Source organism: Bombina bombina, chromosome 2 (genome assembly GCF_027579735.1).
Source record: "Bombina bombina isolate aBomBom1 chromosome 2, aBomBom1.pri, whole genome shotgun sequence".
NCBI classification, from domain to species: domain Eukaryota; kingdom Metazoa; phylum Chordata; class Amphibia; order Anura; family Bombinatoridae; genus Bombina; species Bombina bombina.
Window position 1 is genome coordinate 1,238,313,858 of NC_069500.1, and position 19,606 is coordinate 1,238,333,463.

Sequence of the window (19,606 nt, forward strand, 5' to 3'; positions counted from 1 at the left end):
GACTAAAGTCTAAAACACCCGCACTGTCTAACACGCCTCCCTAACATAGCCCGCACTGTCTAACACGCCTCCCTAACATAGCCCGCACTGTCTAACACGCCTCCCTAACATAGCCCGCACTGTCTAACACGCCTCCCTAACATAGCCCGCACTGTCTAACACGCCTCCCTAACATAGCCCGCACTGTCTAACACGCCTCCCTAACATAGCCCGCACTGTCTAACCCTCTATCCGCTATCCCCCCTCACTAGCCTAACAATAAAAAAGCTATTAACCCCTAAACCGCCGCTCCTTTACCCCGCCGCAACCTAATAAAGTTATTAACCCCTAAACCGCCGCTCCCGTACCCCGCCGCCAGCTATATTATATCTATAACCCCCTAAAGTGAGCCCTTAACACCGCCGCCATCTATATTAAAATTATTAACCCCTAATCTAAGCCCCTTACACCGCCGCAATCTCTATTAAAATGATTAACCCCTAATTTAATCTACCTACCCTGCCGCCAGCTATATTATCTATATTAACCCTAAGTATATTATAGTTAATATAGGTATTACATTATATATATTAACTATATTAACCCTAATTATATTAGGGTTAATATAGTTACTATAGTATTTATATTAACTATATTAACTCTATCTAACCCTAACTAAATTTATATTAAATTAATCTAATTCATTTATAAACTAAAATATTCCTATTTAAATCTAAATACTTACCTATAAAATAAACCATAAGATAGCTACAATATAATTAATAATTACATTGTAGCTATGTTAGGGTTAATATTTATTTTACAGGTAAATTGTTAATTATTTTAACTAGGTATAATAGATATTAAATAGTTATTAACTATTTAATATCTACCTAGTTAAAATAATTACCCAATTACCTGTAAAATAAATCCTAACCTAAGTTACAAATACACCTACACTATCAATAAATTTAATAAACTACTAACATCTATCTAAAAATACAATTAAATTAACTAAACTAAATTACAAAAAAAAACAAACACTAAATTACAAAAAATAAAAAAAGATTACAAGATATTTAAGCTAATTACACCTATTCTAAGCCCCCTAATAAAATAATAAACCCCCAAAATAAAAAAAATTCCCTGCCCTATTCTAAATTCAACAAATTTCAAAGCTCTTTACCTTACCAGCCCTTAAAAGGGCCTTTTGTGGGGCATGCCCCAAAGAATTCAGCTCTTTTGCATACAAGAAATACAATACCCCCCCCCCCCCCATTACAACCCACCACCCACATACCCCTATTCTAAACCCACCCAAACCCCCCTTAAAAAAGCCTAACACTACCCCCCTGAAGATCTCCCTACCTTGTCTTCACCACACCGGGCCGAACTCCTGATCCGATCCGGGCGATGTCTTCCTCCAAGCGGCAAAGAAGAATTCTTCCTCCGGCGATGTCTTCCTCCAAGCGGCAAAGAAGAATTCTTCCTCCGGCGACGTCTTCCTCCAAGCGGCAGCAAAGTCTTCATTCTTCCGGCGGCATCTTCAATCTTCTTTCTTCGCTCCGCCGCCGCGGAGCATCCATCCCGGCCGACTGCTGAACTTGGAATGATGTACCTTTAAATGACGTCATCCAAGATGGCGTCCGCCGAATTCCGATTGGCTGATAGGATTCTATCAGCCAATCGGAATTAAGTTAAAAAAATCTGATTGGCTGATTGAATCAGCCAATCAGATTCAAGTTCAATCCGATTGGCTGATCCAATCAGCCAATCAGATTGAGCTCGCATTCTATTGGCTGATCGGAACAGCCAATAGAATGCGAGCTCAATCTGATTGGCTGATTGGATCAGCCAATCGGATTGAACTTGAATCTGATTGGCTGATTCAATCAGCCAATCAGATTTTTTTAACTTAATTCCGATTGGCTGATAGAATCCTATCAGCCAATCGGAATTCGGCGGACGCCATCTTGGATGACGTCATTTAAAGGTACATCATTCCAAGTTCAGCAGTCGGCCGGGATGGATGCTCCGCGGCGGCGGAGCGAAGAAAGAAGATTGAAGATGCCGCCGGAAGAATGAAGACTTTGCTGCCGCTTGGAGGAAGACGTCGCCGGAGGAAGAATTCTTCTTTGCCGCTTGGAGGAAGACATCGCCGGAGGAAGAATTCTTCTTTGCCGCTTGGAGGAAGACATCGCCCGGATCGGATCAGGAGTTCGGCCCGGTGTGGTGAAGACAAGGTAGGGAGATCTTCAGGGGGGTAGTGTTAGGCTTTTTTAAGGGGGGTTTGGGTGGGTTTAGAATAGGGGTATGTGGGTGGTGGGTTGTAATGGGGGGGGGGGGGGTATTGTATTTCTTGTATGCAAAAGAGCTGAATTCTTTGGGGCATGCCCCACAAAAGGCCCTTTTAAGGGCTGGTAAGGTAAAGAGCTTTGAAATTTGTTGAATTTAGAATAGGGCAGGGAATTTTTTTTATTTTTGGGGTTTATTATTTTATTAGGGGGCTTAGAATAGGTGTAATTAGCTTAAATATCTTGTAATCTTTTTTTTATTTTTTGTAATTTAGTGTTTGTTTTTTTTGTAATTTAGTTTAGTTAATTTAATTGTATTTTTAGATAGATGTTAGTAGTTTATTAAGTTTATTGATAGTGTAGGTGTATTTGTAACTTAGGTTAGGATTTATTTTACAGGTAATTGGGTAATTATTTTAACTAGGTAGATATTAAATAGTTAATAACTATTTAATATCTATTATACCTAGTTAAAATAATTAACAATTTACATGTAAAATAAATATTAACCCTAACATAGCTACAATGTAATTATTAATTATATTGTAGCTAGCTTATGGTTTATTTTATAGGTAAGTATTTAGATTTAAATAGGAATATTTTAGTTTATAAATGAATTAGATTAATTTAATATAAATTTAGTTAGGGTTAGATAGAGTTAATATAGTTAATATAAATACTATAGTAACTATATTAACTATATTAACCCTAATATAATTAGGGTTAATATAGTTAATATATATAATGTAATACCTATATTAACTATAATATACTTAGGGTTAATATAGATAATATAGCTGGCGGCGGGGTAGGTAGATTAAATTAGGGGTTAATCATTTTAATAGAGATGGCGGCGGTGTAAGGGGCTTACATTAGGGGTTAATCATTTTTATATAGGTGGCGGCGGTGTAAGGGGTCAGATTAGGGGATAGATAAGGTAGATGGCGGCGGTTTTAGAGGCTCACAGTAGGGGGTTAGTTTATGTAGATGGCGGCGGGGTCCGGGAGCGGCGGTTTAGGGGGTAATAACTTTATTAGGGATTTCGGGGGGGGGGGGGGTCGCGGTTGACAGGTAGATAGACATTGCGCATGCGTTAGGTGTTAGGTTTATTTTAGCAGATCGCGGTTGACAGGGAGATAGACATTGCGCATGCGTTAGGTGTTAGGTTTATTTTCTAGTTAGTTTAGGGAGTTACGGGGCTCCAATAGTCAGCGTAAGGCTTCTTACGGCTGATTTTTGTGGCGAGGTGAAAATGGAGTAAGTTTTCTCCATTTTCGCCACGTAAGTCCTTACGCTGCATATTGGATACCAAACTGCGCGGGTTTGGTATACCTGCCTATGGCCCAAAAAACTGCGGGCGACGGCAGAAATATACGCGCGTAACTTCTAGGTTACGCCGTATATGTGATACCAAATCCGCGCAAATATTGGCGTCGCCGGCTTTTGCGGGCGACGCTTTATATCGGATCGACCCCATGATATTCAATGGGGAGTTAATGCTGGGAGTCCAGTTTCTATATATTTTTTTTTTACAAATTATCCTTATCATGGGGGTTGTTTACGTTTAATATTGTTTTAAAGGGTGAGATAAAATGTTATAAATAGAAAAAAATGTTAGATATAATGTTGTATTTAAAGCAAAGATTAGTCTAAAAATAAAATACATATTTTCTGTAAATTAGCGCTGCGGAATCTGTTGGCGCTCAACAAATAACCGATAATAATAATAAGTTTCAATATTGAAGAAATAAGTCTACAGTTTTAGTTTATATAAAGTAATGGTTGCAGCCATGATGAAACCTATTTATTTATTTTACTGAGGACAATATGGGACAGATAAAATAGGCAATAAAAGTCCGAACATTGAATTGTGCAAATGACCTGTGTGGAATTTGACACTGATAAAGTAACTATCTAGTAGGGGTTCCACTCAGCCATTATTTGCACAGTTCAATGTTTGACTGCTTTATTATGTCTTTTATATCTGTCCCTATCTCCTCAGCAAAAGAGAGAAACATGGTGACACCCATTACTTTATAGAATCTCAGGTGAAATTGGAAAGCCCACAATTTTCAGAGTTAAATTACAGGAAAAGAGGAGAAAACACATTATGATGAAAGTATATTGTAATTTTTTTTTACTACACATAATTAACCCCATAACGACACTGATGTACCCTGGACGTGGATCTTGCCGACAACGGTGAGACCGCGATTTTACTAAATGCCTTAGTCCCTCGTGTTGTCAGCAAGACCCTATGCTATTTAACCCCTTGGACTAAATTGACAGCTGAAATGCAGCTTTCAAAATCTAATAGAGTATACTTTAATGAGCTTTCAATTCTTCTAATGTTTTGTTTTTCAGATCTGGTTTGCATTTGTGAATGGATTTTCTGGCCAAATTCTGTTTGAAAGATGGTGCATAGGTCTTTATAATGTGGTAGGTGCTTAACTATAATTTCCTCATTCCAGTTGTCTAAAAAATTGAATCTATTTCTTTTAATAGTAAAATATGCATATTTTTATGTTTAAGATGTTCACTGCACTCCCTCCTTTAACCCTTGGAATATTTGAACGGTCCTGTCGGAAAGAGAATATGCTAAAGTATCCAGAGCTATACAAGTCTTCTCAAAATGCACTAGATTTCAATACTAAGGTACGTAGACGTGACATTTAGTAACTTAAGCATGACAATCCTATGTGTTTACCAGACAAATTATCTAAGATATCTGAAAAAGTATCAGGGAAACTCCAATAATTTTATATTACTTTATTTGTGACGGTTAAATTGTCAATTAAAAGAACATGTTTTCTCTTAAAAGTAAAAAGAAATATCCAAAACAATAAATCTGTCAAAGCAACAAAAACCTTTTTTTTTTTACCATTAAATCAAATCTGAAAAAAAATCATCTTTTTAAATGCATTTGAAATATTTGGATTTCTCTTTATTAATCAATACTTTTACTATATTATTAAAACAAGCAAAGGGTTTTACCACATAGGCTTCCAGAATGCCCTGTGCCTCTCTCTTCAGTGATTCGCCAGTTACGTCCTGATAAAGAGCATCACAAGAATATGTTGGTTGCATGATCTTTCATGTCCTTATTTTAAGTGTCACAAGATTATGCATTTGCATAATGTATCATTCTAATTTGCTGTAGCTTAAAATATCAGTTATGAGTAGACTGTCATCCATTGGCTAATCACCCTTCAGAAAAGTGTGAGGGCTCCGTTTTGAGCTCTCAAACCACTATCTTGATTTGTACTTAATATAATCAATCAGGAATGCTGAAAAATTAGATAAATATAAGAAGCACAGACTTTACTATAGCTATTATACTGGCTCCCATGAAAGTTAATTGTTTGATGGTCTGCACGCTCCTTTTGATAGCCACAGTATTGTTGCTAAGCAGAGACTCTGTTGCTATGAATGGCAACAAGCCCCTTTTTCTGAAAACAAAAAAACTGTCAGATTAAAGAAAAAATGTACTATGTCCATTTGGTTATACCTATTATCTTTTAGTTTGTAAATGAAATGCAAAATTCGTTCCATCGTGATTTTTTTACGGACCTAGTATTTTTTTATTTATAAATTACTATAGTTGCTCTGGTGTTTTATATAAAATGTGACTGACAATATAAAAGATGAAAAAATACAAAACAGTGCGTATTTAAATAAAACGAGATCAACAGTCTACAATGTACTATATAAATACAAATATTGAAATGTGACTGAATTTATGACACAAATGCCTGAACATTTATTCTACATTTTGTGATCTGTTACCTTTGCAGTGCAATTAAACAAAGTATAAAAATACAGGCCACCAGTTATTTACTATGGTACAATGTTCATCCACAGAACATTATGAAGTTGCCGGTTGGGGGGCCGGGTAATACTTTGGTAGATTATAATATTTTCTTTTTTTTTATATGTTACTTAAGCTATCGAAATCACAAATTAATTGCATATTTTTAACATAGATTGATAAAATGGAGCAACAAACATTGTAAACATTTAATATTAACTAATATTAGCTTAATATTGACGGGTGGTCAGTAAAATCAGCCGGGTGGTGTGCCCACTGGAAAGGTCCTTGGGAGAACACTGTTATTTTCCAAATGTTTCCATGTTTATAGCAATTTTTTCACTAGATTTTGTTTTGAGATAACTGTTATTTTATACAGCAAATGAAATTAATACAAAGTTAAATTTAGCTTTTATCACAATAGCTTCCTAGGACTTGTGTCAAGTAAACATTTGCTAAAATAAAGTTGTCGTTCATAAGTAAAAGTTACTTGTCCCTTTTAATGTCATGCCTTATGTATTTGCCATTTTGTGTGATAATGGATTACCGACCCCTGTGGAGAATTGCCTGCAAGGACAATAAAAAGCATGCAAGAAGTTACCATTAAAGCATTCTAAATTTTTATGTACACAGTTTCCTTAATGTATCTCTGTGACACAAGTAAAGAATCCGTTTGAATGCAATGAATTTAGAATGCTAGCTATTTGTTTCTAAATAATTTCATGCTTTTAGCGTTTTGAAGAAATAAAGAATAATTGCCATGAAATGTTTTGCTGGAAGAAGTATACAAAAAAAAAGCAAAGCTTAGCTTCCAGTTTTATAGACTTTTTAAAAATATTGAATACAGATTGAATACAGACTGTTTTTTTATTGAATTTAAAAGACAACTTTATTTTTTTTAGAATTAATATCCACCTGGTTTGTGTGAAAACTATTATTTCCCAGAAGGCTTTATAATAAAATATCTTTCTTTCTAAATTACAAAAGGCAGAGTGCTGAGTTTTTTACTTCAATAAAATGCTAAAAAGAACAGATTATTATTTTCCTTTGTTTATCTTGGCTTCTTTGCCACACTTTTTTTTTCTCCAGACCATGACACTTTTTAAATGAACAAGAGGAAAAAGTAGTTATTATCCATGTGATTTCAAGTAGACATTTTGACAAATGGGAAATAATGCAATTAATCAAAGATACAGCAAATCACACAGCGCTATTCAACTTGTTTTTCCTGGATTAAGTTTTGAAATTTCATATTCGACCCCTCCCCCTTTTCAAGATCATTATTTGTATTTAATTTTTGTGTGTGTGTGAAATGAATAGTTTGGGGAATATTTGCATTTCATTTGTGGTGTGAGGTATTTGAGATGTTTGTTATGGTAAGAAGGGTGAAAGGTTAAAAGGGCCCCACAGGGGTTATTGGATTAGTATCTGACAAGCATCGGGCAGAGAAATCGAGAAAAGTAGAACTAATTTATCTTGCACCCACCTGTGCTCTCAGTCATGAAATGTGGTGATAGTAATGCCACAAGATGCTAGGGGGACAGAGAGGAAAAGTCCCCTGCTGCTTCTCCTGACTAGCAACAGGTTTAGGAACTATAAAAGCTTAATGAGTTGAGATCTAAAGTATTCCAAAGTCCTATAAACTTATTCAAGTCAAACGAATTTGAAGAGCATTGAGGCCACTTAGGAAACCTCTATACACTAACCAGCATATTTTCACAGCAAGAATCAGACCAAATACGGTCGGGTAAATAAGTCATGAGACAGCTGCAAATCTAACCACCTTGTCAGAATTACTCTGTTTTTCTATTTTGTTTTTAATTAATATATATATTTATTTATTTATTTATTAAATGAGTTATAACTGCACCTGAATTATATATAGTTATTACAATTGTTTCATTTTGATTAGTCTATAATTATGTTTTGAGGCAAAATATAGTTAACCGTATTCATCGTTTATCAAAAGGGAACCATTTTTTTATATTGGCATTTTTATTTTATTTTTTGATAAATTACATTTTGTTTAATTTGGAGAATACTAAAAAACAGTGGTTTTGCCAATAAATGATTGTATTTTTCTCTGGCGTGTAACAGTTCTTTGTACTGGCAGTTTTGTTGCTTACACTTAGATAAAAAGTGGGTCATGGTTCATTAGTCGGGCTCCTCACAAATGATTCTCTCAAATTTTTGTATCCTCATAGGTTTTTTGGGTTCATTGCCTGAATGGCCTTTTCCACAGCGTTATCCTGTTTTGGTTTCCATTAAAAGTTCTTCAGCAGGGTAAGAAACTTTGAAGTTAAATGATTTACAGTAAATATAACGTAGCATTCATATATTCTTTTATCCCTCTGGTAAATGCAATTATGGGTTAACTAGTATTTTACACATAAAAAGGCAACATCAAATATAGATTTAAAGAGATACTAAATAAATAACGCAGTTTAAGTATCCTGAAAATGTGTTTTCTTTTTGCACTGACAATTTTAATAATTTGGATTGTTGTCTTAGTTTTAAAATTTGATGTGCTGAATAACATCAAGCCAGTACTTTTTCTTTTTACATTTTTTCCTTGCCAAATCTGTAGAATCTTATGAGTCTGTTAATAGATATAGAGGCCCATTTATCAAGCTCCATATGGAGCTTGTGGGCCCGTGTTTCTGGTGAGTCTTCAGACTCGCCAGAAACAGCAGTTATAAAGCTGTGGTCTAAAGACCGCTGCTCCATAACCTGTCCGCCTGCTTTGAGGAGGCAGACAGAGATCGGCACAATTCAACCCGATCGAGTACGATCGGGTTGATTGACACCACCCTGCTAGCGAGTCTGCAGGGGCGGCGTTGCACCAGCAGCTCACAAGAACTGCTGGTGCAATGCTGAATACGGAGAGTGTTTTGATCGCATTCAGCGATGTCTGGCTTACCTGATCCGCACTGTCGGATCAGGTCTGACAGACATTTGATAAATAGGCCTCATAGAATGGAGAATAATGCTTACACACCTGGGTAATTTGCTTGTGGGTTAGTGCAAGTATTACAAGTTGAAAGGGAAAAGTTTTGCATGCAGGTGAAACCCAACGCGCAGTAACTTGAGGACTTAAGATATTGCGACCGCTTTAACTTATTCTTCTCTTCGGGGCCTATTTATGCCCGGTGTTTCTGGCAAGCCACGAGTTATGAAGCAGTGGTCTAAAGACCGCTGCTCCATAACCTGTCCGCCTGCTCTTAGGTGGCGGACAGACATCGCCGAAAATCAACCCCATCCAATACGATCGGGTTGATTGACACCCCCTGCTAGCGGGATTGGCCGCAAATCTGCAGGGGGCGGTATTGCACCAGCAGCTCACAAGAACTGCTGGTGCAATGATAAATTTATCGATGTGCGGCAGACATGATTCGCTATAGTGGATCATGTATGTCCGCACCATGTTAAATTAACCCCATAGACTTCAATGGAGAGTGCAGAAGAAAAAACCCTTATACATATTTTTCTTTTATGTAAGAGGCAAGAGTCCATGAGCTAATGATGTATGGGGTATACATTCCTACCAGGAGGGGGCAAAATCTCCCAAACCTCAAGATGCCTATAAATACACCTCCCACGACACACATACTTCAGTTTTACAAACATTGCCTCCCTGGGGAGGTGGTGAAGTAAGATATGCTTAATTTTCTTTTGTGAAAGGCGCTTCTAAGCATTCTGAAGCTTAATTCCTCTCAGAGTACAGCGTTTGTCAGAGGGATGTGAAGGGAGTATTGCCTGTTGATTAAGTGGTTTCACCCATGGGAAATCCTTTCAAAGGCTCTCTGTTATCGGTCGTAGGGATTCATTCCTTGCCTCCCTTTTCAGATCAATGTTTTACTCCTATACCATTACCTCTGCTGATATTTTTCAGTACTGGTTTGGCTGTCTGCTATATGTGGATGGGTGTCTTCCGGTAAGTATGTATCATTATTTTAAGACACTCAGCTATGTTTGGCGCTTTATGTTATAAAGTTTTAAATATATGTATTTGCTTATATTTGCCAAGAGTCAGGTCTATGTATATTTCCCTTTTCTGCAGACTATCAGTTTCAGTATGGAATTTTTATTTGAGAAAGATTATTTTTTTATTTCTATCTCTTACCTGGGGTTTCAGATTTTTTCAATTTGACTTTGTTTTCCAAATTTTTGCGGGCAAACTAGGCTCACAGAGACGCAACATGCAGCTTTTTATTGCTTCATTCTTGGCGCTGAATTTTTTTTGGCGTGAAGGTGCGTCTAAGGTGCCGTAAGTTTTGTCATATCCTGCGTCTTTGTTGACGCGCATTGTTTAGGCACGGAGTCGTGCTTGTTATGAAGCAAGTTGCGTAATTTCCTGATGTAAACTTTGGCGCCAAAATATTTTTTACCTTTTTGCGTCTTGCATCATACTTGGCGCAAGAAATCTTTTTTGTATACAACCCCTCTTCCTTTTTCCTTCTGGTTCTCTCCATGTTAAGAACTTTGATGCTTATATTTTTGCATTCTACTTTTGCATAAGCATTTTTTCCCATTCCTGAAACTGCTATATAAGGAAATTGGATATATATATATTTTTTTTTTTACATTTTGCAAGATGTTTCAATCTGATCCTGCCTCTGATGTTGCTGTAGAAACCATGCTGCCTGAACACAGTTCTACCAAAGATAAGTGTGTCTTTTGTAAATTAACTGATGCTATTTCTTCAGCCCAATTATGTGGCATCTGTCATAAGCTTTTGCATGCCGATAATTTTTCTATTAGTACTAATACACTGTCTGTTGTTCCTTCGTCTAAAGTTCCTGATATTCCTGCAGATGTTAGGAATTATATTGCTACAGCTATAGATAAGGCTATGTCTGCTATTCCACCTTCAAATAAACGTAAAAGGTCTTTTAAAACTTCTCATAAATCTGATGAAATTTGTATTGACAGACAGTATTCTGGTTTAGAAGATCCTGATTCAGATTCTGAATTTGATAAATCTTCCTATCTGTTAAAGATCGATTATATTCGTTCTTTATTGAAGGAAGTTCTGATTACTTTGGGTATTGAAGAGTCAAGTTTTCTTGATAATAAAGCCAGTAAACGTTTGAATCCTGAGGTTTTTCCTGTTCCAGATGCTGTTTCTAATAGGATTACTAAGGAATGGTCTAAGCCTGGCTCTTCTTTCAATCCTTCTTCTAGGTTTAGGAAGTTGTATCCTTTACCTGTGGCTAATTTAGAGTTTTGGGAAAAAGTCCCTAAGGTTGATGGGGCTATTTCCACTCTTGTCAAATGTACTACTATTCTTATGGAAGATAGTACTTCTTTTAAGGATCCTTTGGATAGGAAGATTGCATCTTATCTTAGAAGAGCATATTTACATTCTTGCTATATTCTTAGAACTGCTATTTCAATGGCTGATGTGGCTGCTGCTTCAACTTTTTGGTTGGATAGTTTAGCACGGCAGGTAGAAGATCACAGCATTATTCTTTTGCTTTAACATGATTATCATTTCATTTGTGATGCTATATTTGACATTATTAAGATTGATGTTAAATCTATTTCTTTAGCTTTTTTAGCCAGAAGAGCTTTATGGCTTAAATCTTGGAATGCTGACATGGTGTTTAAATCTAGATTACTATCTCTCTTTCCAGGGTAAGAATTTATTTGGTTCTCAATTAGATTCTATTATTTCCACTGTTACTGGTGGAAAGGGAGTTTTCTTGCCTCAAGATAAAAAAATCTAAGGGTAAATTTAAGGCTCCTAATCGTTTTCATTCCTTTTCGTCAGAATAAGGAACAAAAGTCTACCCCTTCCCCTAAGGCCTCCGGTTCAAATTGGAAACCATCCTCAAATTGGAATAAAACCAAGCCTTATAAAAAAACCAAATCCAGCCCCCAAGACTGTATGAAGGTGCGGCCCTCAATCCAGTTCAGCTGGTGGGGGGCAGATCTAAATTGTTTCAGGAAATTTGGTCAGGTTCTGTTCAGAATCAGTGGATTCAGAATTTTGTGTCTCAAGGGTATCGAATAGGATTCAGAATAAGGCCTCCTGTGAGAAGATTCTTTCTTTCTCATATTCCAACAAATCCTGTGAAAGCTCAGGCTTTTCTGAAATGTGTTTCAGATCTAGAGCTTTCAGGGGGGATTTGTTCCGGTTCCTCTACAGGAACAGGGTTTGGGGTTTTATTCAAATCTATTCATTGTCCCAACGAAAGAGAATCATTTCAGACCAGTTTTGGATCTGAAACTTTTAAATTGTTTTGTAAGAGTCCCAACTTTCAAGATGGTGACTATAAGGACTACTCTGCCTTTTGTTCAGCAAGGGCATTTTATGATTCTGCAGCTTTGCATGCTGAATCAATGGTGCAGGGATTAGACTCGGATATCACAGTTGATACACTTAAATCCCAGCATTCATCTCTCTCTGTCTTGGTAGTTAGACCATCATCGGATTAATCAAGGGGCATCTTTTGTTCGTCCTTCCTGGACTGTGATCTCAATAGATGCAAGTCTCTCAGGTTGGGGAGCTGTCTGGGGGTCTCTGGCAGCACAAGGGGTTTGGAAACCTCAAGAGGCAAGGTAACCAATCAACATTTTAGAACTCTGTGCTATCTTCATAGCTCTTCAGGCTTGGCCTCTATTGAAGAAAGAACTTTTCATTTGACAGTCAATATCACAACAGTGATATCAGGGAGGGACTCGCAGTTCTTTAGCAATGAAGGAAGTATCTTGAATACTTTCTTGGGCAGAGTCCAACTCTTGTCTAATTTCTGCAATTCATATTCCAGGTGTAGACAACTGGGAAGCGGATTTTCTAAGTCGTCATACTTTGCATCCAGGGGAGTGGTCTCTCCATTCGGATGTGTTTCATCAGATTGTTCAGATGTGGGGTCTTTCAGAAATAGATCTGATGGCCTTTTGTTTGAACAAGGAACTTCCCAGATATCTTTCCAGGTGCAAGGATCCTCAGGCAGAGATGGTGGATGCTTTGGCAGTTCCTTGGTTTTACAAACCTGCATATATATTTTTACCTCTAGTTCTTCTCCCAAGGGTGATCTCCAAGATCATATTGGAACAATCTCATGTGTTTCTAATAGCACCTGCATGGCCTCACAGGTTTTGGTATGCGGATTTTGTCCGGATGTCCAGTTGCCAACCTTGACCGCTTCCTTTAAGGCCAGACCTTCCGTCTCAAGGACCATTTTTCCATCAAGATCTCATATCTCTAAATTTGAAGGTATGGAAATTAAACGCTTAGTGCTTAGTCATAGAGGTTTCTCTGACTCAGTAATTAACACTATGTTACAGGCTCGTAAGTCTGTTTCGAGGAAGATTTATTATCGGGTTTGGAAAACCTATATTTCATGGTGCTCCTCTAATAATTTTTCTTAGCATTCTTTTAGAATTCCTCGGATTTTACAATTTCTTCAGGATGGTTTGGATAAGGGTTTGTCTGCAAATACTTTGAAGGGTCAAATCTCTGCACTTTCTGTCTTATTTCATAGAAAGATTGCTAAGCTTCCTGATATTCACAGTTTTGTTCAGGCTTTGGTTTGTATCAAACCTGTTATTAAGTCTATTTCTCCTCCTTTGAGTCTTAATTTGGTTTAAAGGATTTTGCAGGCTCCTTTTGAGCCTATGCATTCTTTGGATATTAAACTACTTTCTTCGAAAGTATTATTTATTTTGGCTATCTCTTTTGCTAGAAGAGTTTCTGAGTTGTCTGCTCTCTCTTGTGAGTCTCCTTATCTGATATGTCATCAAGGTAAGGCGGTTTTACGGACTTTGTTTACATTTTTGCCTAAAGTTGTGAACTCTAACAACATTAGTAGGGAAATTGCTGTTCCTTCTTTGTGTCCTAAGCCTAAGAATTCTCTTGAGAGATCTCTTCATTCTTTGGATGTGGTAAGAGCTTTGAAATACTATGTTGAAGCTGCTAAGGATTTTAGAAAGACTTCTAGTCTATTTGTTATTTTTTCTGGTTCCAGGAAAGGTCAGAAAGCCTCTGTCATTTATTTGGCGTCTTGGTTGAAACTTTTGATTCACGAGGCTTATTTAAATGTGAGGACAACTCATTCTACCAGATCAGTTGCCACTACTAGGGCTTTTAAGAATGGAGCTTCAGTTAATCAGATTTGCCAATCAGCAACTTGGTCTGTTTTGCATACATTTACTAAATTTTACCATTTTGATGTATTTGCTTCTTCAGAAGCAGTCTTTGGTAGAAATGTTCGTCAGGCAGTTGTCTGATTCCTTTTGCCTATGTTTTGAGTTTTTTTAAATTTATTATTTGGATTTAATTTTTCTCAGCGGAAGTAGCTGTTATTTTATCCCTCCCTCTCTAGTGACTCTGTGGATTTCCACATCTTGGGTAGTGTATCCCATACGTCACTAGCTCATGGACTCTTGCCACTTACATGAAAGAAAACATAATTTATGTAAGAACTTAACTGATAAATTAATTTCTTTCATAGTGGCAAGAGTCCATGAGACCCACCTTATTTATTTGTGGTTATGATTTTTTTCGTATAAAAGCACATTATATTTTTCCAGTTCCTCTTTTTTTGTATGCTTTTCTTTCATGTAATTGGCAAGAGTCCATGAGCTAGTGAAGTATGGGATATACAATCCTACCAGGAGGGGCAAAGTTTCCCAAACCTCAAAATGCCTATAAATACACCCCAAACCTCAAAATGCCTATAAATACACCCCTCACCACACCCACAATTCAGTTTTACAAACTTTGCCTCCTATGGAGGTGGTGAAGTAAGTTTGTGCTAAGATTTCTACGTTGATATGCGCTTCTCATCATTTTTGAAGCCCGATTCCTCTGAGTACTGCGAATGTCAGAGGGACGTGAAGGGAGTATCACTTATGAATACGATCATTTCCCTAACGGGCGTTTATTTCATAGGTTCTCTGTTATTGGTCGTAGAAATTCTTCGCCTACCTCCCTTTTTAGATCGACGATATACTCTCAATTTACCATTACTTCTACTGATAACTGTTTCAGTACTGGTTTGGCTATCTGCTATATGTGTATGGGTGTCTTTTGGTAAGTATGTTTTTTATTACTTAAGGCACCCCAGCTATGGTTTGGCACTTTATGCATTTATATAAAATTCTAAATATATGTATTGTACTTATATTTGCCATGAGTCAGATTCATGTATTTCCTTCTGCATACTGTCAGTTTAATTTTTGGGGAAAATAAACATTTTTAAGAATGTTTTTTCTTACCTAGGGTTTAGTCTTTTTTTCAGTTGACTACTTTCTTACAAATTCCGGGCGGTATAGGCCCGCGGGTGCGCCAAATGCTAGACTTTATTGCGTCATTCTTGGCGCGAGAAATTTTTTTTGGCGCAAAAAATACATCTATGACGCAACTTCGTCATTTCCGGCGTCATAGTTGACGCCGAAGCCTTACACACGGTTGCGTCATTAGTGACACGAGTGTGTCATTTCCGGTTATTATTGGCACCAAAAAAAGTTTTCAGTTATGTTGTGCGTCATATTTGGCGCCAAACATTTTTCATTTTTTTAATACCCCATTTGCCTCTTGCCTTTTTCTCTATTAGAGGGCTATGCTATTTGCATTTTTTTCCCATTCCTGAAACTGTCATATAAGGAAATTGATAATATTGCTTTATATTTCTTTATATTTTCTTTTACATTTTGCAAGATGTCTCAATCTGATCCTGCCTCAGAAGTATTTGCTGGAACTTTGCTGCCTGACATCGGTTCTTCCAAAGCTAAGTGCATTTGTTGTAAGATTGTGGAAATTATTTCTCCGAATGTCATTTGTAATACTTGTCATGATAAACTTTTACATGCAGATAGTGTGTCCATCAGTAATAGTACATTGCCAGCTGCAGTTCCTTCAACTTCTAATGTACATGATATACCTATGAATTTTAAAGAATTTGTTACTGATTCTATCCAGAAGGCTTTGTCTGCATTTCCACCTTCTAATAAACTTAAAAGGTCTTTTAAAACTTCTCATTAAGTTGATGAAATTTCAAATGACCAACAACATAATAATTTATCCTCCTCCGATGAGGATCTATCTGATACAGAAGATCCTTCCTCTGACATTGACAAATCTACTTATTTATTTAAAATAGAGTATATGCGTTCTTAATTAAAAGAAGTGTTAATTACTTTGGATATTGAGGTAACCAGTCCTCTTGACGTTAAGTCTAATAAACATTTAAATGCTGTTTTTAAACCTCCTGTGGTTTTTCCATGGGTTTTTCCTATTCCTGAGGCTATTTCTGATATGATTTCTAAGGAATGGAATAAGCCAGGTACTTCTTTTATTCCTTCTTCAAGGTTTAAAAAAGTGTATCCTTTACCAGCAAATTCTATAGAGTTTTGGAAAAAAATCCCCAAAGTTGATGGGGCTATTTCTACCCTTGCTAAACGTACCACTATTCTTATGGAAGATAGTACTTCCGTTAAGGATCCTTTAGATAGGAAGCCTGAATCTTATCTAAGGAAAGCCTATTTATATTCAGGTCATTTTCTCAGACCTGCAATTTCTTTGGCTGATGTTGTGGCTGCGTCAACTTTCTGGTTGGAGAAATTAGCACAACAAGAATTGGATTCTGACATATCTAGCATTATTCGCTTACTGCAATATGCTAATCTTTTTTTTTTTTGTGATGCCATTTTTTATATCAAAATTAATGTTAGATCTATGTCTTTAGCTATTTTAGCTAGAAGAGCTTTGTGGCTTAAATCTTGGAATGCTGATATGACATCTAACTCTAGATTACTATCTCTTTCTTTCCAAGGTAATAATTTATTTGGTTCTCAGTTGGATTCTATTATTTCAACTGTTACTGGGGGAAAGGGAGTTTTTCTTCCTCAGGATAAAAAATCTAAGGGTAAATCTAAGGCTTCTAACCGTTTTCGTTCCTTTCGTCTAAATAAGGAACAAAAACCAAATCCTTCCCCAAGGAATCTGTTTCCAATTGGAAGCCTTCCTCAAATTGGAATAAATCCAAGCCATTTAAGAAACCAAAGTCAGCCCCTAAGTCCGCATGAAGGTGCGGCCCTCATTCCAGCTCAGCTGGTATTAAGGATTTTCAAGGATTTTTGGATAAATTCTGTCCAAAATAAATGAATTGAGAGCATTCTCTCTCAAGGGTATCGAATAGGATTTAGAGTAATACCTCCTGTGAGAAGATTTTTTTTCTCTCACGTATCCCAGCAAATCCAGTAAAAGCTCAGGCTTTCCTGAAGTGTGTTTCAGACCTGGAGTCTTCAGGGGTAATCATGCCAGTTCCTTTTCAGGAACAAGGATTGGGGTTTTATTCAAATCTATTCATTGTCCCAAAGAAGGAAAATTTATTCAGACCAGTTCTGGATCTGAAAATGTTGAATCGTTATGTAAGAGTACCAACTTTCAAGATGGTGACTATAAGGACTATTCTGCCTTTTGTTCAGCGAGGACACTATATGTCCACAATTGACTTGCAGGATGCATACCTTCATATTCCGATTCATCCAGAACATTATCAGTTCCTGAGATTCTTTTTTCTAGACAAGCATTACCAATTTGTTGTTCTTCCATTTGGCCTAGCAACAGCTCCAAGAATCTTTTCAAAGGTTCTAGGTGCCCTACTCTCTGTAATCAGAAAACAGGGTATTGCAGTGTTTCCTTATTTGGATGATATCTTGGTACTAGCTCAGTCTTTACATTCTGCAGAATCTCAAACGAATCAACTAGTGTTGTTTCTTCGGAAACATGGTTGGAGGATCAATTTACCAAAAAGTTTCTTGATTTCTCAGACAAGGGTCACCTTTTTAGGCTTCCAGATAGATTCAGTGTCCATGACTCTGTCTCTAACAGACAAGAGACGTTTAAAATTGGTTGCAGCCTGCCGGCACCTTCAGTCTCATTCATTCCCTTCAGTGGCTATGTGCATGGAAGTTTTAGGCCTCATGACTGCAGCATAGTCCCCAAGCTATGAAAGAAGTATCTTGGATACTTGCTTGGGCGGAATCCAGCTCCTGTCTAATCTCTGCGGTGCATATCCCAGGTGTAGACAATTGGGTGGCGGATTATCTCAGCCGTCAGACTTTACATCCAGGGGAGTGGTCTCTCCATCCAGATGTGTTTTCTCAGATTGTTCAGATGTGGGGTCTTTCAGAGATAGATCTCATGGCCTCTCATCTAAACAAGAAACTTCCTAGGTACCTGTCTAGGTCCAGGGATGTTCAGGCGGAAGCAGTGGATGCTCTGACACTTCCTTGGTGTTATCATCCTGCTTACATTTTCCCGCCTCTAGTTCTCCTTTCAAGAGTGATCTCCAAAATCATCATGGAACAATCGTTTGTGTTGCTGGTGGCTCCAGCATGGCCACACAGGTTTTGGTATGTGGATCTTGTTCGGATGTCCAGTTGCCAACCTTGGCCACTTCCGTTAAGGCCAGACCTACTGTCTCAAGGTCCGTTTTTCCATCAGGATCTCAAATCATTAAATTTGAAGGTATGGAAATTGAACGCTTAGTACTAAGTCATAGAGGTTTCTCTGACTCGGTGATTAATACTATGTTACAAGCTCGTAAATCTGTCTCTAGAAAGATTTATTATAGAGTTTGGAAGACTTTACATTTCATGGTGTTCTTCTCATAAATTCTCTTGGCATTCTTTTAGAATTCGTAGAATTTTACAGTTTCTTCAGGATGGTTTGGATATGGGTTTGTTTCTGTGTTTTATTTCTCAGAAAGATTGCTATACTTCCTGATATTCACTGTTTTGTACAGGCTTTAGTTCGTATTAAGCCTGTCATTAAATCAATTTCTCCTCCTTGGAGTCTTAATTTGGTTTTGAAGGCTTTACAGGCTCCTCCATTTGAGCCTATGCATTCTTTGGACATTAAACTACTTTCTTGGAAAGTGTTGTTCCTTTTGGCCATCTCTTCTGCTAGAAGAGTTTCTGAGCTATCTGCTCTTTCTTGTGAGTCTCCTTTTCTGATTTTTCATCAGGATAAGGCAGTTTTGCGGACTTCTTTTCAATTTTTACCTAAGGTTGTGAATTCTAACAACATTAGTAGAGAAATTGTTGTCCCTTCCTTGTGTCCTAATCCTAAGAATTCTTTGGAAAGATCCTTACATTCTTTGGATGTGGTAAGAGCTTTGAAATATTATGTGGAAGCTACTAAAGATTTCAGGAAGACTTCCGGTCTATTTGTTTTATTTTCTGGTCATAGGAAAGGTCAGAAGGCTTCTGCTATTTCCTTGACTTCTTGGTTAAAACTTTTGATTAATCAAGCTTATTTAGAGTCGGGTCAGGCCCCGCCTCAGAGAATTACAGCTCATTCTACTAGATCAGTCTCCACTTCGTGGGCCTTTAAGAATGAAGCTTCAGTTGATCAGATTTGCAAAGCTGCAACTTGGTCCTCTTTGAATACACTTACTAAATTCTACCGTTTTGATGTATTTGCTTCTTCGGAAGCAGTTTTTGGTAGAAAAGTTCTTCAGGCAGCTTTTTCCGTTTGATTCTTCTGCTTTTTATTTAATTGTTTTTCTTT

At 37.1% G+C, this 19,606-nt stretch overlaps 1 protein-coding gene across 2 annotated transcripts in view; it reads left to right on the forward strand.

Moving 5' to 3' along the window:
- ATP8A1 (ATPase phospholipid transporting 8A1) overlaps nucleotides 1-19,606 on the forward strand; it is a 608,814-nt gene that overhangs the window by 507,909 nt on the left and 81,299 nt on the right. For both annotated transcript variants that reach the window (XM_053704008.1, XM_053704009.1), the window contains 3 exons: nucleotides 4,638-4,712; nucleotides 4,806-4,928; nucleotides 8,286-8,364. In XM_053704008.1, coding sequence (XP_053559983.1) covers nucleotides 4,638-4,712; nucleotides 4,806-4,928; nucleotides 8,286-8,364 — 277 coding nt within the window. The remainder of the gene's footprint in view (nucleotides 1-4,637; nucleotides 4,713-4,805; nucleotides 4,929-8,285; nucleotides 8,365-19,606) is intronic.